At 35.8% G+C, this 24,543-nt stretch overlaps 1 protein-coding gene across 5 annotated transcripts in view; it reads left to right on the forward strand.

Moving 5' to 3' along the window:
• Positions 1–24,543, forward strand: part of ROBO1 (roundabout guidance receptor 1) — a 407,976-nt gene that overhangs the window by 52,578 nt on the left and 330,855 nt on the right. For all 5 annotated transcript variants that reach the window (XM_053667254.1, XM_053667258.1, XM_053667255.1 and 2 more), the window contains exon 2: positions 19,669–19,995. In XM_053667254.1, coding sequence (XP_053523229.1) covers positions 19,669–19,995 — 327 coding nt within the window. The remainder of the gene's footprint in view (positions 1–19,668; positions 19,996–24,543) is intronic.

Consider the following 24,543-nt stretch of genomic DNA (forward strand, 5'->3'; position numbering starts at 1 on the left):
GAAGTGCCTCTTTTTTACATTTAGGTTTTTTTAGTTTTTAGAGACTTTTCATATTGATGTTAGGAAGTAATATTTTAGAAAGGAGATGTGCTAGGATATGGAACCAGTCCTGAAGCTATGTAACACCAGAAAGAAGAAAAGAAGAAAAACAGGGTCATCATTGCTTTTTCTTTTTTTGCTTCTAAACAAGATATATTAAAACGCTATATGTCTAGATTGAGGGCACTTATACTTCAAGTCCTGTCTAAATGAGGGGTGTCTTCATTGTCCAATTTTCTTTCTTTGTTGCAGGGAATGAAAGAGGGAGGGTTGGGTATTAGAGAAAATCTAAATGTAGAGTCATGAGAAGGGAAGCAAAGTTTCAGCTGTGGGAACTTGGCTTGGCTCTGAGTAATAAAATAATAACCCAGCTTCAAGGATGGGAAGGTGAGCAAGTGTGACCGGGTCACAGCAGAACAGCCTTACCAGACGTCTGGGAAAGGAGTTAGATGTCCTAAAATTCTCCTGCCCAAGGGGGCAGTACTGTAGGGCTTCTGGTAGCCCTAAAACTGGAATTGGTAATTAAGTGGTTTGGGGCAGCTATCAGAAATGTTGTCATATAAGTGGATGAAAATAAAAAAAACAGTTGGAAGAAGAAGTGAACTGGTTACCTAGCAATTAACACCTATGTGGCAGACACTCTGCTAGGCATCCTACATTTGGCCTTCTTAATAGTCTCATGAGGTAGGAGTTTTTATTCCGGTTTTATGTCTTTTTACAGATGAGGAAATTGAGAATCAGAGAATGACATTGAATAAATTTACAGAACAAGTTTTATGCATGAACTTAAAGCTGTGGAATAAAAAATAATTGGGTATAATTAATAATCAAGGCATATAATTCATTCACTATAGTACCTACTAAGAGACAGATTTGGCGAAGTGTAGAATTTGTCCAGGTAAATTGTCCAGTTGATGCTTAGTGATATTTTAGAATGTGAATAATTTATTCTCTAGTCATTTCTATAGAGTTGGTGCTCTAAAAATTAGTTAAGAGGTGCCAGTGTTATTTTTATTGAAGCAATGTGTTTTATTATTAAATCTCAATAGTCAAATGGTACAAATTCATATTTCCTGTTAGGGAAAAGTGGTGACAGAAATTTGTAATGGAAATGAAATCGAACAGGTGCTCTCAGACTTTACTGCATATCTAAACACTCCTGGTGCTTGTGGAACAGAGTTTTTTTAGAAGACTTGGTCTGGTAGGTCAAAAATAGGGCCCCTGACTTCTGAATTTTTACAAGATATTACCTCATACTCACCTTGATGTTCCCTAATAGTAAAGATCTGTGATTTTTCACTTTGATGTGTACCAGTGTTTTAAAAGCCATTTGTGAAGGGTTGATTTTCCTATTTACATTTCTTTTCATGTGACAGTAGCTTAGACCTGTGGCCACTAGTTGCATGTGACTATTTAAAGAAAACTAATGAAAGTAAAATGAATAAAAGTTGAGTTCTGAATACTCAAAAACCTCCTGTGGCTAGTGGTAACTGTACCTGAGAGTGTATGTAGCACATTTTAATCATGATTGCAGAAAGTTCTCTTGGAATAAACTGTATTATAATTTAAGAATGAGATTTGGCTTCATTATAATATTGCATTTATGGTATTGGGGATCATTTTTTAAAAAATTTGCCCTTATCAAATATCACTTTCTTTAAATAGGAGCAGACATTTTCTTTATAAAAGTAGCTTTCATGTTAAAACATAATTCTAATTAAATTAAAAAGATTGCATGTGTATTCTTTTGCTCTTTTTTTTTTTTTTTAAATCTTTAGAGGGGAAAGGAAGGAGAGAGAGAGAGAACTGGCCTGCAACCCAGGCATGTGCCCTGACTGGGAATCGAACTGTGGTTGCTTGGTTCCCAGGCTCTTTTGCTCATTTGACAAGAGTAAACATGCTTGAAAAGATAATTACTTAGACTGCTTCTATTTATACACGGAATGGTAACTTTCTAAAAACTCTTTTGATGTTCATGGGATTTTCCCACTAAAAAATTTCCCCTGAAGAACATTTCTTACTGTGCTCAAAGAAGTAGGTGGGGCCTCAATATTTTATTACTCTATAAAACAGGTTTAAAATTGATTTGCAAAAATGAGTCAAAGTGGTCTATGTAACCTTCAGGATATGTCCTTATATTTATTGCTGCATGACATCAGCTTATTGTATGTACCATCAGAAGAGTTTCTTTTTTTTAGTTTCAGAGGTGGAACATAATGATTCAGTGTTCGTAGATATTGCATAAGGATCAACACAATAAATCTATAGACAACATCTGTCACCATACAGAGTTACAAAATATTTTTTTGCCATGAGAATTTTAAAGATCTACTTTGTCAGCAACTTTCAAGTAAGCAATACAGTACTGTTAACTATAGTCACCATGCTGTACCTTACATCCCAGTTACTTATTTTATAACTGGAAGTTTGTACCCTTTATCAAGAATTTCTATATAAAACGGGCATGAAATTTATCATTAGATTTTAAATACAACCATGTTAGTTTGATAGAAGTATATTTTCCGAATATATTGCATGTAATCTATAAAGTATCAAGTGAAATTATGTTAGGAAAACATAGCATAATTATGTATTATCATTTGAAACATAAAAATTTTTTAAAGATTTTATTTATTTGTTTTTAGACAGAAGGGAAAAGAGGGAAAGAGGGAGAGAAACATCAGTGTGTGGTTTCCTCTTTTGGGACCCCCACTGGGGACCTGGCCCACAACCCAGGCATGTGCCCTGACTGGGAATCAAACCAGTGACCCTTTGGTTTTCAGGCTGGTGCTCAGTCCAGTGAGCCACACCAGCCAGGGCTGAAACATACAATTCTTGAAATAGAAAAAAACTTATGGGGAATGGGGTGGAAAGAAACATTGCATGATTTTAAAATATTATCTGTTGACATTAAAGTTAGTTTCTAAATAAGTCATTTAATGTATGTAAAAACTTAAGTTTATAGTGTTGGCTTTTTTTTCATAGTCAAACAGAAGTTTAAAAACAAAAACAACCCCAGGCTGCCTTTCTTGTCTCTTGGTCCCAAACCTTAGAGTTACTGGACCAAGTTACATGACTTCTCACTTCAAAATGCTCCTCGAGTCTTTATTTCTTTGTCCTTTTCATTACTTATGTTGCCTCACACCTGAATTAGGGGTGGTTACTCTTCAGTGTCTGGGTCTCCTCCCGACACTCTCAGCCTGCCTAGCCCTGGGAGCTCCTAAACCTCTTCCTGTTAATTTACTCTACAAAAGCTTCTAAGAACTTATTTGTTGCCAATGGGCTAGACTCTGAAAGCCTTTCTTGAACATGTTGAGATTTCTTGAGTTTGGCTAACGCAATAATTTAAATTCCTATTTTCCACTAATCTTAGACCGAAGTCTTCCTACAAATGCTGGGCTCCTTGGTGCCACATCATTACCTGTTCCCTTCCTCATTACTTCATCAGAAACAGGTTTTTCCCTTCATCTTTGCTTTTTTAAAGAAATGGTATGGGTTAAATTGTGTCCTACAAAAAGTTGTCAAAGCCTTAACTCCCAGTACCTGTAAATGTGACATTATTTGGAGATAGGGTCTTTGGGATGAGCAAGTTAAGGGGATCTCTGTAGGGTAAAGATGACTGTATCCTTATAGAAAAGGGAAATTCGGGCACAGCGGCACAAGAGGAGACATGGGGAGAATGCCAAGTGAAGGTAAAGGCATTTTGGGGTCTGAGATGGCAGCAGCAGCAAGGGAACTTCCACTGAACCACCAGGAGCTAGGAGAGAAGCATAGAAGAGAATCTCCCTCATGGTCCTGAGAAGAAGCCAAACCTAAGGACTTAGTCTTGGACCTCCAACCTCCAGAACTCTGAGACAACAAATGTCAGTCCTTAGAGCTACCCTGCTTTTGTTACTTTCTTGTGGTAACTCTAGGAAACTGATCCACCCACTGCGTTGTTGTTTGTTTGTTTGTACATTTATCCATTTTTTAATCTTCACCCAAGGATGTGTTTATTGATTTTAGACAGATAGGAAGGAAGAGGGAGATAAAAGATAGCAAAACATTGATGCGAGAGAGAAACATTATTGAACACTGATTGGTTGCTACCTGTATGTACTCCAACTGGGGATGGAACCCAAAGCCTACGCATGTGTCTTGAGTGGGGCTTGACCCCTCAACCTTTTGGTGTGTGGGATGCTGCTCCAACCAACTGAGCTACCTGGCCAGGGCTATGTTGTTATTAAACTTTCTTTTGCATTAATGCTCATCTTCAAGAATCCAATGGCCATTTCTGTGGATGAATGTTCTCCCTATAAAAATGCAAGTATGTTTATAAAGATAAAATTCCCAGTAATTTCAGAGACAGAGAACCTCCGACCAACCGCAGTCATATCCAGCTCTCCGTAGCCCACCAAAATCTCTCCTCTGAGAATCTGGTTTGCCTGCTGCACTTGCCTTTCAGTTCTTATTTCTCCTTTGGCATTTATGTATAGTCACATACTACTTAGGCTCTGAACTTTTCAACATATGTAAGCCCCTCTCATTTTGAAAACTCTAATCTTTCTAAGTCCTGAACAACTGGATTGTATGTATTTGAAGGATAGGGTTAGTTCACCGACATCATTACGAGGCAATTATATATGAAAGGTATGAGATCACATGTTCACATTCCCAGTATATGCCCATAATATACTAAGTGCTCATTACTTAGTGCCAGCCACTGTTGTTCCCTTTCTTAATAATATTGGTGTTTGTTAAAAGACTTCTTAGCAGAAAATAACTTGAATTTCCTGCTTGGGTGAAGGAATAATAATAATAGGTATTACTTCACTCAGCCTGTGCTCCAGCATCAAGTGTACAGCAGGTAGGAAGAATTGGAAATGATAAGGCTGAGCAGCAGTGTTGCGTGGCACCATCAAGAAAGGGAGGCAGGCTTTGAAGTTCACAGCTTGGATTCTCAGCTTCCTAGGAATTATTTGAGAGACATTATGCAATATTATAGGACACTATACATGTATGATACGTATTGTACAAATAGCTCTATGTGACTTATTTGGGAGATATTTGTGCAATATTTACCCCTTTCAGCTTGAAAAATTCATCTAACAAAGCAGAGCTAATTATCCTTATATTTCTTGTGACGATTAGAACCTCTTCTAAGTCATTTTAAAATCTTCATGCATGCTCAGAGAAATTTGCATTCACTTTGAAGAAATCACAGACCCTTTGAAGCAAACCCTGACCAGGCTAAGGACATCTCTTCTTTAGTCTTTTTTACAACAGATTTTACTCCTAAAATCATGTTTATGGGATTCAGAAAAGAGTCCTGGTTCTGGCTACAGGGGAATTTTGTTGTCAACTTTAATCAAGTATTTTCAATATGTTGATTAGTTTTCCTTTGTTTGCAAAATGTGAGGGTTGACAAATTTATCTGTTCTTATTCCAGCTTTAACATGCTATATTAACCTCATTTTATGGATGAGGAAACTGACCCAGTAACCAAGGATGGGGAGGTAGAAAATGATGAGCCCAAGGAAAAAGCCTGCATATTCTGATATGATATGAATCCATTACTTTCTCTCCTCCCACCTGCCATGTAGAACCAAAGTATTATTTCTAGTTTTTCTTACATTAATTTGAGGGTTATAAAGAAAAACTCTGGTCTGTAAAGTTTATTCTCAGACAAGGTAAATTCTTAGTACGTTGTACTGTTTTGTAGCATGATTTAATGGTGAAATGCCCAAATTCTGGAGCAGTCTGCAGGGACCTGGATCTCTCTCAGTGTAGGTATCTGTGAAATCTTGGACTAGTGAGTTAATTACTGTGCCTCAGTTTCCTCAGCTACAAATTATGGATAAGAACAGTGCCTACCTCAGAAAATTTTGAGGGTTGTGAGAATTAATACACCTAATGAGCTGAAGCGTAAATATATTTTAACTATTGTTCTGTTTGACATTTAAGGCTACTGAATGTCTATCACAGTAAGTCAGCCTCTAATACAGTGACTTTCAAACTTTAATGTATAATAAAATCACATTGTGTACCTGTAAAGTACAAGTTACAGGTCCTTGTTCTCAAAAAGAATGACCAATTAGGTCAATGACCACTTATTTATACTTTTAACTTCATCCCTGATTTTTCTAAAGTAGAAAAATAAAATAAATAAAATAAAGAATACTTAAAAATTAGTGGATACTCATAAAGGTATAAAGAAAGATTACCCTTGAGACACACTACTTTTGTTTATGTTTAATAATTTAAAATTTTTGAAAGTTTATATTACTTAATATATTGTTATTTCCATTTTGACATGCCCATGCCTTATATTTTAGGAGACCATTGTGATGAGCCTATATTTGTCTCTGAAAATACATACATGCAGTTTTATGTGAACATGTAATAAATAAAATGCTTTTTCGAAAGTAAATTACTCTTACTTTTTATTTTTTAAATACATTTTATTTATTTTGCTATTACAATTGCCCAAATTTTTCCTCTTTGCCACCTTCCACCTGGTACCCTCTTCCCTTCAGTATTTCCCCCTTAGTTCATGTCCGTGGGTCATACATGTAAGTTCTTTGGCTTCTCCATTTCCTATACTATTCTTAGCATCCACTTGTCTATTTTGGACTTACCAGATATGATTCTAATCCCTGCATCTTTCTCCCCATTCTCCCCTTCCCCTCTCCCAGCTGATAACCCTTCAGATGATCTCCATACCTATGATTCTGTTCTGACCTGGTTGTTTGCTCAGTTTGTTTTTTTTTTTAGATTCAGTTGCTAAAAGTTGTGCTAATAATTTGCTGCCCTTTTAATGTTTATAGTTTTTATCTTCTTTTTCTTAAATAAGCCTCTTTAACATTTCCTTTAAAAAGGGTGTGGTGATGATGAATTCCTTTATTTTTTCCTTGTCTGGGAAGCACTTTCTCTGCCCTTCCGTTTTAAATCATCGCTTTGCTGGATTGAGTAATCTCTGTTGCAAGTCCCTGCTTTTCATCACTTTGAGTGCTTCTTGCCAGTCCCTTCTAGCTGCAAAGTTTCTTCTGGGAAATCAGCTGATAGTCTTATGGGAACTCCCTTGTAGGTAAATCTCTCCTATTTTCTTTCTGCTTTTAAGATTCTCTAATTTTAAACTTTGGCATTTTAATTATGATGTGTCTTCATGTGGTTCTTTTTGGGTTCATCTTGTTTGGGACGCTCTGTGCTTCCTGAACTTGTATGTATATTTCCTTTCCCAAATTAGGGAAATTTTCTTTCATTATTTTTTCAAATAAGTTTTTGATTTCCTGCTTTTCCTCTTCTCCCTCTGTCATCTGTATGATTCAAGTGTTGACATATTTGGAAATGTCCCAGAAATTTCTTATACTATCCTCATTTTTTTTGAATTCTTGTTTCTTCCTTCTGTTCTAGTTGAATGTTTATTTCTTCCTTTCTTTCTTTCCCTGAAGATTTTTTTTTATTTCACTTAATTTAACCTTCATTTCTTTATGTTTTTACTCTACTCAAGGAGTTCTCTGAGCATCCTGATCACCAGTGGTTTGAACTCTGCATCTAATAGGTTGGCTAACCTCTGTTTCATTTAGTTCCTCTTCTGGGGTTTGGTTCTTTTCTTTCATTTGGGCCATATTTCTTTGTCTTCTCAATTTGGCAGCCTCCCTGTGTTTGTTTCTGTGTATTAGGTAGAGCCACTTAGACTCGCCGTCTTAGTAGTGTGGCCTATTGTAGAAAAGGCACCTGTAAATCGCATGGGGCAGAGCATTAGGTAACTGTCAGGGTGGGCAACCAGCTTCATAGCCTTGTGGCTCCCGAGGGCTTGGAGAGGGGAAGGTGCTGCTTCCTGGCGTCTGGAGGTTTACCTGGCTCTCGCCCTGTTTCCAGTCACTTCCTCCACTCCCTGTGTGTGACTGGCACTCCTCCAGCTGTTACCCTGGTGGTGAATCCCAAAATGGGTAGGGGTTGTATATGTTCTAAAACTGCTCAGGCCCTTTGAGCAGAGTCTCCTGAAAATCCAGCAGTTTCTTCCATCACCACGACTCCCACTGGTTTCTATAGCCAGAAGTTATGGGGACGTATCCTCCCGGCAGTGGAACCCCGGGCTGTGCAGTCTGGCCTGGGGCTGGGATCACTCACTCCTGTGGTCTCCCTCTGGATTTTTATCCACCACATGTGAATGTGGGACTGCCTGTTAGGCCTCCACCGCTGCTTCTCCACACCCCTCTGTGACTCCTCACCTCTCTGCCTCTCTGCCTGACTCCATGACTGTGCCCCTCCTATCCATGGGAGTGAATGTGGCTTCTTTAAATCCTCAGTTGTTGGACTTCCATACAGTTTGATTTTCTGGTAGTTCTGGGAGTTATTTGTCTTGAGGTTTAGTTGTAAATCTCTCTGTGGTTGAGTGAGGAGGCAACCATTTTAACCTACACCCTCCTGTTGACCAGAAGCAAATTACTCTTACTTTTTTAAATGACCATATTATTTTTAGTTCTAAAATGGATAAAATAAAAAAAAGCTTACATTTATTTTCTCCATCTTGTGGAGAAAATCAGTTCTTGTTTCACTGTTATCAGAAAGCTAGAGAAATACCTGTCATGTTGAGATATTCTATAAGTTATCATAGGCTGAGTTTGAAAAATGCAAGTATATTTTGATAATGCATTTTGGGCTTAATTTATTATTAATAGAAAGTCTCAGAATTGCTCATATGTGAAGTGAAAAATAATGTAAGGTTAAAAAATTTTTCCCTGGGCATCACAGACCAGCAATTGTAATGTTATTGAAAATAAGTAAAATAATTAGGTCTATTTGTTTCCTCAGGAGAAGAAGCTTTTTGTGCCCTCTGTTCATTTAATCTCATACAGGTTTCCCAGGTTCCCAGGACAACTTACTTTGTTAGAAGATGTTTGCTTCTGCTCTGTCTATGTTGCATGCTGTACATTAGCATCCACTAATTCAGCTCTGTTGCACTTCTAAAATAAAATATTTTATTGTGAAAATAATACTAGAACATCATGAAATAAATACCTAGAAACTAGAGAAAATTAGAATGAAACAAAACTATGCATTTTCAATGGTTTCTAAGAAAACAACACTTTTAAGTTACATTTTAGATAATTTTTCTAGTTTTTTTCTCTCTTTGCTGCTTTTTTTCTCAGCCTACTTCTTCTGCTAGAATTGTATAGCCTATACCACTGTTAGTCCTTCTATTTTCAACACACATGATACTGTGTAAAGGTTTCAATGTCCTTAGAATTATTTCTAAACAGAGTTTCCTACTTAGAGTGGACCAAAAGTTTTGTACATCAAAATAGTTTCATGGGGGCTATGGCTTCATAGCTACTGTGGATGGCTGCTTCCCAGAAGTAAGGATTGCATTTACATTCTCTTTAATTGCTTCTAGGCATGGATGTTTGTTTTAAATAGCTTATAAATACATGTGGGATCTCCCTTCATTTCTTTTCCCATTGTCTGGTCATTCATTTAACACATTTATTGAGTACCTGATGAGGGCTAGATGCTGTTGTAGGTGCTGGAGATGTAGAAATATTTCACTTCTGGTCTAACTATGTAATGACTAAGCACAAGTATTTCAGTATTATAAATGCCTTCTAAACCAAAGTGACACTGTGGCCTTTTCCCTTCAAAATTAAGCTACCATCAAAATAATGACTATAAGTACTATATTTTCCTTTTAAAGTTGCATTAAAATAAAAAATGATAAATGCATACAGGCATCATATTACCACAATTAAAAAATATCAAGAAAAAGAGATACCTTACCTCTATTTCAAAAGAAAAGTCCAAACTTACCTCCAAAAGAAAAGAAAGAGAGATAGGTAGCAAATCTCAAGTGTTTTTCCTTTATCTAGCAATAAAAGAAAAACACGTTTTAGAATTAGGATAACTTTTTGGAGTTCTTTGCATCAAAACTTGTTTACATTAAAGTTTCATGTATGGTCGATTTCCCCCTTTTGGATCTATGACACATAGCCTTGTTTGGACTAATGAATTGTTTGCGTACCTGTTCAGAAAATTAAAATCACTGGGTAGACTCTAAGTTAATATTTGGAATTCCCTGTAAGTCTTGCCTTGTATGTCACAGGATAAGAATCTGTCTCAGCATCCTTTGTTACAATGGCCCTTAGAATCTGGAAAAACTGATGAGGTAAAATGAGAGAAATGGGGAAGATACAAGGGAGGAAAAAATGGGCATTTCCTAAGGAGTGAATGAGTTCTTTAGACATTCTTGTTCATGTCAGAAGTACTGACTGGGTTGAAAAAATGAGTGAAGTTGATTGCATTCCTATAGGGATTTCTCAGTAATCCTTTAAAAGGTTGCTTTAGGTACTTTGTTTTTTTAAAAGTGTAACTGTACTTAGACAATTATTCTTAAAATTGCCATTCATACTCCATCTTGTGGACACCTGTATTCATACATTTTTAAACTGTGGCTCAAGCATGACTACCTAATTCAAGAAGTAAAGTTGAAAGCTTTATTTTTAGTAACTTAATTGATTTTAGGTTATTGATTCAGTAAATTATATCTATGATATACAGTCTATGAAAATCTAATGCAACTCTTTAGAGAAGGAATTGACAAATACATATTTGAAATAAAAAGAGATTAATTTTAGAATAAAGATTTTCCTTTAAAAATTTAAATTCAGGACAAAGGAAGTTTGGCAAGCAAGGTTTATTTTATACAGTGAACCAGGAGTATTATTGAGTATTTCCATTTCAATAAGGAAGTCTGCTCATGTTCTCTGTATTGGGGTTCTGGTTTGCTCAAATGTATAACCATCTGCTATTTCCATATTATATATAAAAAGAAATGAAGTGTAGGTTAACATTGATTGCAATAGCATATCATTTGTCTTAATTTGTTGAAAACCCAATGTTAGGAGGAGCTATATTTCCATAGCAATAAAAAAATTAATAGGACCACCCAAACAACTCGTTTTCACAGTACAACATATTGTCCAAAATCCTTCATCTTTTAAAAATGGCTGTAACACCTGAAATAATCTATTACATTATCAGACCTGAATATGTTTTGTATTTTAAGATAAGCATTAGTAAATAAGTGTTAATTGTGAGTTTTGATAACCTTGGTGTATTTACAGAGAGTCGACTTGAGGTATCATTCTGCGCAATTACAAACTTCATCTATATTCTGCTAACCCTAGGATTTTTAAATTTATAATGAAAGGGGAAAAAACCCACAACAATACTATTCTTTCAGAAATATTTAAAGAGCATTAGCATGTGTTTTAAATTTGGAAAGCCACACATTTAGTCAGTGGCTCTCTCTATATGTAATATTTTCCACAACAACAGAGATATATTTTTAAATGATTTTATTTATTTATTTTTAGAGAGAAGGGAAGGGAGAGAGAAAGTGGGAAACATTGATGTGCAAGAGAAACATTGATCAGTTGCCTCTCACACACCCCCAGCCGGAAATGTGGTCCACAACCCACACCTGTGCCCAGACTGGGAATTGAACTGCTGACTTCTTGGTGTGTGGGATGATGCCCAACCCAATGAGCCCCACCAGTCAGGGCCAGAGATACTTTCTTACAGACGGCTTTAGAGAGAGTCAACCTCTGATGATTCTTCATTGCAATGACTTGGCTGGGCTAAGTGCTCTAGCTTTGTTTCATTTTTCATGTAGTATGAAAGATGTTTTGCTGTGTAAATGAGGAATTATTTTAAGTTGAATTCTCAACTAAAAGTAGAAACTGTCTCAGTTTGTAACTTTTTTTAATAAATTTAGGAAAAAAGTAATCAATTTCTCCATAAATAATAAGAATTCTAATGTAATTCCAGGAAAGTTTGGAAGAAGAGTCATAAAATCAAACAACTTCCATATACTGCATTAATGGTTCCAGCCATGAGACATGTAATATTATTTTATGTATCAGAGATTATGCTAACCTATAAAGTAGAGATATTATTTTTAGACTCATTTTACAAGTGAGGAATCTCATTCAAGTTCACACAGCTAACAAGTAGTAGAGCCTAGATTTGAACCCAGGCAGATGGAATTCTTTCTCTAGGTTTAATAAACTTTCCCCACAAAATACTACATTAGTTCATGTTTTTCTGGCCTTTATTATTTCTTCCTTCTGGAAATCAGTTTCTCCTACTACTGCCTATCTTTGTATCATTCTTATTTTTCAATATTATCCTTGTTAATATTTCTGTCTCTTATGGTGAATTGCAGGCTATTAAGTTCAGGGATCTGATTTCATATTACTTTGTACTATCAGTACTTAGAACAAATCTTAATACAATATAGGCACATATATATATGTATATATATTTATAGAGAGAGACATATGCATATGTATGTATACATATACACACACACACATACATATATATCCTATTCTGATGGATAGGATAATGAGAGAAGATGTACTTTAAGATATATAAATATTTTTCTTTGGCAGTTTACGGATGGTGAAAATGCTTCTATTTGCATGTTGATTGGAAATTTTACTAAAGTGCAAATAGAAAGCATGAACTGAGCTAACCAACTTCAGCCCTCCAGTCCCTTTCTTTAGAGCTCAGAGTGAAGCCCTGCCTGCTGTGAGTGGGCCAAGGCAGCTCCCACAGGTAATGCCCTAGTAGCTTCTGCAGTGTTTGGGTCTCGTGACAGAAGTGTCTTTTTAGGTTTGAAATGATTAAAATGGTGAAAGAGTCCAGGCAATATTGTTTATAAAATTTAACTTATGTTACTGCTGGTCTTTTTCCTATTTCTGGGAATACCACGTGTATTAAATTCTAGAGGACTAGGGCACAAGGCCCGGGGTTCACTCCCAGAATTCTGTTTGGTCTACTTTGCTAGTCACTTTAGATGATAACAGGTGCCGCCTGGGGCACTCAGTTAATTTTTCAAATCACTCTAAATCTTGGCAAAAACACTCCCCCATTCAATCTTTAGAGTAGAATTATGATAAAAAATAAATTAGGATTAAACATAGTCCCTAAGGAAAGTTTGCATGAGTTATTCATTTATCATACATTTATCTTAATGCATTCCGTTTCACTTGTATTTCTTTTCTCCATATAATTTCAGGTGAAACTCCGTAGTTTGTCTGTAGTCTATGGTCTGTTTTTATACATACATAGTAGGAAGTGTGAGCATTGGGGAAATGCATATAACTTAGTAGAGGCCATTTAAGTCTATTCTCTACACAGTGAGTAATTAATGGGTGCTGTCTTCTTATTTTTAACAAATATCTCCTTGTAGGATGGAATTCTGACAGGAAAATTATAGGATTGGTGCCCACAGTAGGATTTATGTTAATAATTGGAGGCTGTCTACTCCTTAAAATGTAAATGGAGCTTAAATATAAAGGTTAAGAGGCAGGACTCCTTTGAGAACATAGGTATTCTTTTACAAATATAGATATGTGGTCAAGGCAAATACACATGGCCCTGTCCCTGTCTTGGACAGATGTCACCAGGTTGTCTATTAATATTCATTGTGCATCTGTCAGCTACTCACTGAAAGTGTTTCTCTTCTGCTTCTAGCAATTTCATAAGCTTTTTTGTGCAGCAAGATCTTTTATATATGATATAAATGGACCTTTTAATCAGTTTAGGTTTTGTAATATTACCTGCCAAAGAATACTAAAAAGAAATTTGTATCACAACAAGACTTTGTCAATGAAATAAACACTGATGCACTCAATCTGCTGTGAAGAAACAGACTTGAACACATGAATGAACAAAACCCTGAGATAAATATTGCTGTCATGCTAGAAAAAAATAATAAAATAATATATATGAAAGAAAAATAAATTTACATATGTGTGTGTGTTTTACCTACCTCAACAGAATGTTAACATGATCAGCCTCGTACATGGTTACTTGCTTGTATTTCTGTAAATGTGATGTCTGAAACGGCAGGAACCATTTACATCCAACTAGGAGCTTGATTTCCTCATCATAAATCTAACGTGACCGTGATATATTTCTTTGAAATACTTAGCACTTACGTGTATATCTTTATCCAGCTGTGGTTGTGTAAATATTTAGGTATTTCAGTCACTCGTGTTTATATTTTATCTTCCGGCGGGCAGTTGTGGAAGGAACCCTGCCATGCCCCTTTCCCTGGTGCTGGCGTTGCCTGAAGTCAGTCTGTTATGTTCATTCCCAAGGCTCTACCAGGAGTCTTGCCAAGGGCAGCTGACATTATGATCCTAGTTCTTGATAAAGCCTTGCTCCATCAGTCCCCTTCTTTTTTTACCCTCTCTTAAGGCTCCTATGCAGAGTATAGTTGAAAAGTGGAAGTTGGTTTTGCCAAGTATAATATAAACCTCATATCTCATTGTATTAAAAAATACCCAAGGTAGCATAATTAGGATGGTGGTTATATGGTGACTTATAGGAACTCAGCACTTATGATTGGAGAATGCTTTTTATGAATAAGGAGTCAATAATATCCTAGAGAGGTTTGTGAGACTGGAGGTGCACACCTCTTCTAGGGAGGAAGGCTGCGATCACAAAGGGTCTTTCCTCTGCCCTCTTCTGAGATTCAGGGATGCCCTTCCCTATTGGGTCTTGGTGTAACTCCCTCAAAGTCCTCCTTTGAGAAAGTAAGTCATGGTTATTGAGAGAAGTTTAGTGACTTTTCCAGCAAAGTGTGTTGGTGGAAAAATTGGGGGAACCAGTGGTATTGAATTTTAATTACACACACAGTGGGTAGGAATTGAAGTTCTCTGAATACTATAAACTGATGATATAAGGCTATTTACTAAAAAATGCAAGATTGTATTTAGAGAAGATGACACAGTATAGGGAAATTTTCCATCCCCATTTATTTGTTATGAAGATCTTTACTGAACAAATGGACTGTGCAATCAGCTGAGTTCCAGGAGGATTAATGTCCCGTGAATGTGGGAAAGACACAGCAGTCGTCATCAGGATTGCTTCTTGCTCTTTGTTGTCTACATTTAAAAAATAAGTAATCAGAATGAACACTTCCAGTGTTGGAAACAGGCATGGCCATTTCTCTGTAAATTTTAGCAAATTAATTGTAGCAGTATTTATGGAATAGCTGGCAAAAGCAAGGGTTTTGAACTTCACCAGGACTGAATCCAGCACTTTTGACCTTCGTGCTGAACAATTAATGACAGAGCCTCAGTTCCCCAGTGCAGATGCCAGATATAACAACACCCACCCCATAAAGATGATGTTGTGAGGAGGGGGTGATGGATAACTAATGAGTTCTATTTTTCATTTTTCCTGCCTAGACTTGATAATAAAGAAAAATTTATTGTAGTTTTTATAGGGATGATGGTTGCCATTGATTATTTTCATGATTGAGGTTGATCAGTCACTCATTATACATATATATCATTTTGGAATTGGAATGTTTCTTTCCTAAAGGTTATGCCTTATGAGAAGTGTGCACTTTCTAATTTTTTGTTATGATTTGCAAAGGTGTTGGCTCCACAGTTAAGTAACTCGTTTTTTCCTTTGCCAACACTATCCATTCTCTTCAGAGTATTACATGTAATAAGTTGTATTTTTTTGAAGTGTGTTCCTTAAAAAAATGGTCAGTGGGGATGCCCTATAAAACGAATTAAATGGCCAAGCAAATTTGAGAAATATTGTATAGTTTACCTTTTGGCTAATCATAATGTGTATTAGCAAGAAGAAATAGACCTTGATTGCTGCAACTCTTCTTTTTAGAAATACCTGTTAACAATCTGAGGAAAATAATATTCCAAAGAGCATTCTGGAAAAGGTGGCACTTATTAGAATAGAAAGCTTTTTTTATTGCTGAAACTCTTCTATGGAATGTTGCATTACAAAAACTCTGGTGAAGTCATGGGCCTGTGTTAATTCCCCAAAGTCATTCTGGGTGGACCTGATGTTTGGAGCCGTAGCTTAGGTGCAGTCCTGCCCTTCACTGTCCCTGAGTGGAACCGGCAGGCGGATCTCCAGGTTCTGTAACTGGCTGTTACTTCCTCTGTGCAGTCCCCTAGATGGTTTTATTCTTCTCCGTGGTTTCAGTCTCCAGCTCGATTCAGCTGAGATTTCTTTTCTGGGGTCAAATTTGGGTATTCAATTGGCAGCTTGTTCTCCCCATTTGAACATTCTAGAAGTACTTCAAACTCTCCATGTCTCATAGTGAGTAAATTGTCTTTTGTCCTTCTTTTTTACCAAACCCCACACTTTTATTTTCTTCCTCCACTGGACTGCCCTTCACCCATTGCTCAGATCACAAATTTGAAATCTCCCTGCTTCTTCTCCCTCCTTTGCATTTTTCACGTCTATTTCCCCCCACATTGCCAGTGCATAGGTCCTGTTAATATTGTAACTAAGTATCTCTAGATGCTTCTTTCTCTTTTCTCCTCTGTCAATATCCAAATGCAAGTTTCAAAATTTATTGCTTGAAGAGTGCCAAAGTGTCTTAACTTAGCCCTTCCTCGCATATCTTCTGCTACAGTACAAGTTTTGCACTACCAATAGTGAGCTCTTTAAAATCAAACTTGATCATGTGATCCTTTGCTTAAAGTATTTAAATGTTCTTGTCGCCTTCTGTTCGGTTTCTGAACTTTGGCTTGATGCACAAATCCCGTCACAATGATCTCTTCTAGTTACTTCTACAGGTACATGCTTTTTCTAATCTCTGACATGAACCTTACACTGAGGCTACCCTAACCTACCTGCAGGTCCTGCAAATCAGTGTACCACACTCTTTTATCACCGTGCCTCTGAGTGAAATCAACCCCTTTCTTTTCTTTCTGACTCTTTTTGCAAGACTGGAGTTCTGTGTTTCAGGATAACTTCTCTGCCTCGCTCAGGTAGTCTTTCTTGGTGCTCTCACAGCAACCTACACACGTTTTTTTCTCTCTAAAGTGGACTTCTAGAATTTAAAATACAATTTGCTTTAATTCAATATATATTACCTCCACAGTTAATTCTGATTAGCATCCACCTTTCATAATTACAGTCAAAGCAAAGGCCAGTACTGTATTATAATGCCTTACTTTGCTAGGTTTTACAGTGCTTGCCATTGAATAATCTAAATTCCAATTTAAATTTAATTTGACTTTATAGCCTTTTGTGAGAGAGTATGCATTCCTATGTTGTTTTTTTCTCATGTTGCTGGTTTATTTTCTCGTAAGACTTTTAGAGCTTGGTTTTATTTAAAGAGCTTATAATGTGCTGTATACTATGCACTAAACTAAAGCTATTTCTCAGTGTTTTAGCTTATAAAACTATTAATCATATACACACACAAAGTTTGGCAGAAGTAATGTCTGCTTGAGTGTGGTTGGTAGTGTAATAATATGGGTGTGATGATTTATAGTTTTAATTTGAACATTTCACCCAAAGTATCAAATGGTGTGCCTGAGTGTGATATTGTTACAGAATTACATGCTTATGATTTTGTAGTGAAAGGTTTTGTAATAAAAAGGGGTGCTATTTGTGCTGGACCCTGGATATATAATGGTAGTTGTTTCATGGTAGATGCAAGCAAATAATAGATCTTTTATTTTTATCATTCATTTATTGATTTCATTAAGAAAACTGTTGACTGCAGTAGTTAAAAATTAGAGATATAAAGAAGCTCCATGTAGAATTTACAGTCTAGTGAAAAATTAGAGATATAAAGAAGCTCCATGTAGAATTTACAGTCTAGTGAAGGTCAAGTAGTATGCGTATTGGTCATGCACACTATTAAGAAATTAAATCTTTTCAAGTCTCTTTGTAAAGTTCATGGTTATTAAGCTTAAGATCATTCCACTCAAACAGGTCTTTCCTGTCAACAATTTATTCATTTTCTGTTCAGTCCACACGTATTTACTGATTACCTGTAGTACGCTCAGCACTCTGCCAAGTATAAGAGAAGCATCTGTAAGTAGACTCGGATGGACCCCTGACCTTACAGAGCAGTGGAAAAGGCAGACAGTATTCCAAGCGTCAAACATATAAACTTACTTTGTAATTCTGATCATTCTTACCAAGGTAGTTATAGAGCTTTATTTTAAAAGCACTTAATTTTTGCTGTAAAGATCAGGGAGAACAGAGACTTAAAAAAGGGGTGTATGTACACTGGGGAAAGATCATTTTGGGCTCAGACCCCATGGCAGGCACAGGCTTGTGTAAAGCAGAAACTCGAAATGTTTGTGGAGCTAACAGAAGGCTGGGTGAGGAAAGCAGAGAAAGGGAGGAGGAGGAGGAAGTCTGGACAGCCAGTGAGGGGAATGGGCACTCTGGCTCTTGTAGGTCTTGTTGAGGACTTTATCTTAAGAGCAATGCCTTTATTTTGAGAGCCATTGAAATTGCAGGAGGGGGGGCACTTATTATATTCCCATTTCAAAGCCTTCATCTGCTTCCCTGAAGTGAAGCTATTTGAGAGCTTTCCTCAGTGCTGGTGGGGATTGGTAGAAGTTTGATCTGGGGTGGCTGGCTTTAGAGACGGAGATGAGTACATTGATCTGAGAAACTTGGGGGAGGACTAAGAGGACAGAAAGCCAGGTGTCAAGGAAGACTGGTTTTTACTTATTGTTATTCATTGAGATTGGAACAGTATATGAGAACAAGGCTGGGAGCACAATGAAATTAAGTCTGGGGTTTTTGAATTTGAGAAATCTCTAAGAAGTTTACATATTGAATGTGTCCATGGTAGGAGTATTAAACACATGAAGCTGATCTGTTTTAGAGATTATAATCTCATTGGGAAAATAAGGTACAGGCACAAAATATTTTAATGACACTTACTGTCAGAACTGTATTTATTGTGTAATACATAAGGGCTAGATATAGGGGTGCCCAGCCTTTTGGCATCTCTGGGCCGCACTGGGGAAAGACAACTTGTCTTGGGCCATATATTACATACACTGTGGCATGTAATCTCACACACAAAAATCTCGTAATGTTTTAAGTAAATTTACGCTTTTTTGTTGGGTCACATCTGTAGCCATCCTGGGCCTCATGTAGCCCATGGGCCACAGGTTGGACACCCCAGAACTGTGGCCCCTCACCCAATATTCTTTTCCATTTAGTATTTATTTAATTATTTAAACTCAGCGATTTCACATGTCTTGGAAGTCTGTTAAAATATCAACATAATTATTGGAGAGTAATGAACTTAATTTATTAATAAAAAACTCTACAAAGTTTTATTATATTACTTAGAAAGATATAAAAGTTTCTATAAAGAAAAGTTTCAGCACATGTTTGAATATAAATGTTCATTAGTATATAGTATATGTTTTGTTAAAGCGCTGATTGGTGTTGGTTAAAAAGGAAATTCCAGGAAGTCATGCCAATTTTTGTAATACTCGACAATTCTCTTAACAAATTCCTCTGCAAAAATAAGCACATACATGACACAACCAGACAGGGTGATGGGTTCCGAAAGGATTTATGGACAAGAGATTTGAAAAGCAGGCAGGATTCATACAGGCAAAGTTTAAGCAAGAGCACTTTGTAAGTGGAGGGTCAAAAGGATTCAGGAATTGAAAGGTGTATCAGAAGGATTAGTTAAGGAATAGGGTTGGAAGAGTGGGTCTGTATCATGCAGTGTTTAAAGAGCAGTGCTAATGCCTAGTCTTCTGAAATAAGACTTTTACTGTTTTCAAGAGATAATATGAAGCTATTTTGTCAATTCTTCTACAGGCTCCCGTCTTCGTCAGGAAGATTTTCCACCTCGAATTGTTGAACACCCTTCAGACCTAATTGTTTCGAAAGGAGAACCTGCGACGTTGAACTGTAAAGCTGAGGGCCGCCCCACACCTACGATTGAATGGTACAAAGGTGGGGAGAGGGTGGAGACAGACAAAGATGACCCTCGCTCACATCGAATGTTGCTGCCAAGTGGATCTTTATTTTTCTTACGAATAGTCCATGGACGAAAAAGTAGGCCGGATGAAGGGGTCTACATCTGTGTAGCAAGGAATTACCTCGGAGAGGCTGTGAGCCACAACGCATCGCTGGAGGTGGCTAGTAAGTAAAATGGGCTTGCTGTGTTTCTGGGGGTGGCGGCAGAGTGGGGTCATTTGCCTTGATAATGGCAGTAAAAAGTCAAACCTCTATCACAGGCTTTACTTGAGGAAAATCTCTAGCTTTGAATATGAATACAATTCACTCTTTGTTGGAATTTTTTATATTTCTCATTCTAGCTGGTTATTCTAGCTTAATTGGGATTTATACATAGTTGTTGAAATATTTTACTTTTGTTTAATTTGGAGCTGTTTTTCTTCAACTATTATCACTAAAATTGATTTTCCCCCTCCATTGTTGCTTTTAAATATATTGAATATAGTATAGAATAGTGTGGGGTATTTTTCATTTGTCTTCATTAGGAGAAATCCTTTCAACTGGTATTGAAAAGTATGGTTTTAAATTGTCTCTAAGTCTTAGAAATAGATTATACTTTGGGTAAGCTATATCCAGAGATGCGTCTGTATATGCCTCATGCTTTGTTCTCTTGGCTACCATAGTGTATTTTCAATCCTCAGGTGGTTCAGCTTCTGTATATAGATATTGAAGGCAGCTCACCTGAGATTACCACAAGAAAGACTTGTTCACTAATGATTACATTGTTATTTTTAGAGTTTAGATATGTATTATATTTGAATAAATCTTCAGCTTTGTTTTGAATAAACATGTAAGAGGTAGTAAAGAAAGTTTTATTCCTTTGAAATAATCCCACTGTGTGTATGTGTATATACACACACACACACACAGAGTATGTAACAGAAACTGAGAATGGATAGGGATTGAAGAGACAAATGAAATTTAGGTCGAATTTATTTTAAGCTTATGTATGATTGTATGGGAAACTACATAATGGTGTACATATTTATACGATGATTGATATTTTGTTGTAATTTGTGTTCAGGATTTTAATTGTATAATTGGTTTTCATTATCTCTAACAATGTCTGCAACATTCAACTAGAACTTAAGTATACAGAATCACAGATAATTATAAAATTATAGAAATAGAAAGGAATTTAGAGACAGATTACTTTAACTCAATCATTTTATTAAGTGAAGTCAGCGCCTGAACACTTAGATGATTTGGCTGCAGTCACAGAGCTGTGTAGCAGTACTTAAAATGAGACAGACTGCCAAGGATTTCTGATAAAAAGAACAAAATTTGGAGAGAATAAACAGAAACATTTAAAACAGTCAGAAATAGCCATTCACATTTTTAAAAACATTTACTTGAAACCCATGTTTATATTTCTCCATTCACAGTTAATCGATGATAATGTTATTGTATTTTCTCATATTGCCTTGATTCCTAGTTCAGATCTTAGAGCTAAATCAATGAATGTATAAAATGTATAATCTCAACAGAAAGCTGTTTCTCTTTTCCTAAACCAGCTTTAAATGTAGAGCAAGCAAAAGAAGTTCAAAGATGCAGCTCATAGAAAGACATTCACCATGTTTTGATAAAAAGTCATCTTTAAACTTATGAGATGAGCATCTCTTTTACTCTTGACACATTGATATTTAAGATTAATTATTTCCTGTAGAGACACATTTAAATTAGCATTTGACAAAAATTTCAGAGAATCAAGATGATGATGTACATAACCTAGGCCATCTCCTTTTTTAGGTAGGTAATGAACTGAAGATTAGGAGGGAAAAACAGGGAGTATTTGTTCTTCAGAATGATAATTTCTTATAAATGAAGTGTGTACCAACAGAAATATCAAAGGTTATCTTGTGCTTCTGCGCTATTTTCTACTTTACTTATATCCTTATTATTGTCAAAATTAAAACAGAAAAGCTTATAGACTTTAATAGAAGGTCTAAATGCTTTCTGTCTAGATCTTCCTTTTTAAAACATCTTTAGTTTTTCCTCAGATGATTAAGATAGACTTAATGCACTGGGATTTAGAGAGCTGTCTTTTCTAATCTGGCTTTTGTGTTGATATTTTAAAAAACACTCTTAAGTTTCCAGTTCTCTTTCTAAGCTAGATGCTCTGTTACCTTAAGAGTTTGTTATGGAAAAAGTCGTTCCAGTCTAAGTCATCAAATATACCTTCATAAAATTGAGAGCAGACAAAAGATTGTTATGTAACTTTTACCAGGAAGATATTCAAATATGTAGTCTCTTAATAATGCATGATTCACAAATTATAATGATATACCTCATTATGTCTCCCAAATGTTTTCAAGCTCCAGAGAAAAAATAATATTATAGTTTCCTGTATCAAATTTATTAAAAGTGCTTTAAAGTATTTAAAATACATTTAAGATCATATTCAGCAATAATTCATATACAGAAAAGGGAGAAATATACATATATATATATTTATCTAATATAGTTTGATATTAATAAGGAGAGTTCAATAATAAGGATCCTGGTTAGAGATAACATAATTATTTAAAACCTTGAAAAATGTTTGAATAGCGTTTACTGCCAATAATTTTTATACTGATATGATTGTAATAATCAAGAACATGTTTTTATTTGGGTACATTGTATTATTTGGACACAAGTTATATTGAAAAATAACTACTTTGCAGTTAAAATGGGTTTAAAAAATTTGGAAGCTATTACTTAGTAAATTCATGTTTCAGCACAATACGAGTAGATGTATAGGAACTGAATTCACATGTATTTTAGTTATTTATTTTAAACAGTGGTTGCTGTTTATTCACCATTTTTAAATGCATTTGTGTCCTCAAATGCAAGCACTGAGGAATACACATAAATAACCAATGTGGGCAGGGCAGGAAAACATGGCTCAGTCATGTCTGATGGGGGTTAAATCTATAAACTACTGTTGTAGTGTGGTTTTATTTTTTTTCTTGGAGCATGTTACTACTTTTTTTTAACCCTTTAGTTTAGGTGTCAGAAGTTCAATGAGAACTGTTCTTCTTCTCAAAGGCTCAGACCCAGGAAGGCAAAGATTGCCTCAGATTTCTCAGTGAAGCTGTAGCCCAAAGTAATAGCATCCACAACAGTGTCTTGAGGCAACACGGGTTTCACAGCACAGTTGTAGGCAGTTCTTTTAAAAACATGTATCTCTGTTTTATTTGCCTTTAAACCAAGTTTTACAGCTGTAACAACAACTGGATTCCTTGGTTCCTAACAATTGTCAATCTCTCAAACGTTGAAAAGAAAAAGATGTGGAATGTCATTTAAAACCTTTGTTTCTGTATAGAAATAATAATAGTCTTGTATTATATTATATTTTTAATATTTACTTAACTTGAAATAATGCACTGAAAGAGTTGTATTTATTGGTCATCTTTAGGACATTCATCTTTTGTTTAAATCCTAATCATGACCAGGTTAGACACAGGGTATAAGGCACTGGCCAGCCTCCTGGCGCTGATCCTTGGATAGTGGTGAGGGCTGTTGCTCTTGCTCTTGCAAACTTAGTTTTGATCCGGTCAGATGTATCCACCCAATTATAAAGCCTGAAAATTAGAATGCTAAGAAATATATAGTAATCCTTCTACCTAACAGTTCTACTTGGAATATTTAGAAGGTTATATCTATAAAAGAAAATAATTCCTAATCATAGGTACATTTTAAAATTTGTTTTGTATGTATTCTTTTTCTTTGCAAACCCAGAATGATATGTCTTGGTGGGGACATTAAGTTAGAAAGATTGGAAGTTATTGCTATTTCTAAGATTTATGAAAACTCACTATTTAATTCAGTTTCAAGCCCAGCTTTTAAAATGGTCTTGCAAGTAGTACTTTTTGTTTTGTATTAGCTTTATTTGAGAGTCTATTAACTCCAAGGAAAATATTTATGGATCTATTTTCCTATACCCAACATTACCAATTAGAAAATTTAAAACTCCATTTTATACCAGACCCCGTTCTTTCATACTAATATTTAATAAGTAATTTGATCTTGAGTAATTGCATTGGATTTTAGGGAAAATTCATCTGAACCTTGACCCTCATGCTTTCCATTGTAAACTATGGCTTTCTACGTCACCTGCCAAGCAGTGCACAGTTAGCATATGGCTATTGGTTTCCTATTGAATCTGTTTTCTCCTGAGGAATAGAAATTCCCTTCAGACTAGGCAGACATCTGCAGGCTGTCTTAACAGCAGAATCACAGAAGAACTACCTTTCCTGAAAAAAATTATTTTTTCCAGTTAATCAAAAATTAAGTTACACCACATTTTATTACTGGAGTGCTTTTTAGAAGTAGTGACTTTGAGGTGAGTGTTTGTATTTTGAAGTAGTATTTTTCAACAACTTGCAATACATTATGATCTTTTGTTGTTATTAACACTAAGCTGCTGCTCCTTAAAGTGACTTTGAATTTGAATGATCTAATTTTCCTCATTTGGGGGAAATGGGAACATGAACTGACCATGTATGCCAAGTAGTCATGTATTTACCTAGGCACAGTAGAGTATCTTTTCAAAATCTGGACCATAGGAGATGAAAGGAAGGATTATTCTTGGAGATGAAATTATTCAGATAAGCATGTGGCAATAGAATATGCCATGATATTATAAAATATTGATTGACTGCTTGTATACGTACACACCCATATACACAC

This window comes from Artibeus jamaicensis, unplaced genomic scaffold (assembly GCF_021234435.1).
Source record: "Artibeus jamaicensis isolate MK-2021 breed Jamaican fruit bat unplaced genomic scaffold, CSHL_Jam_final contig_466, whole genome shotgun sequence".
Taxonomy (NCBI): Eukaryota; Metazoa; Chordata; class Mammalia; order Chiroptera; family Phyllostomidae; genus Artibeus; species Artibeus jamaicensis.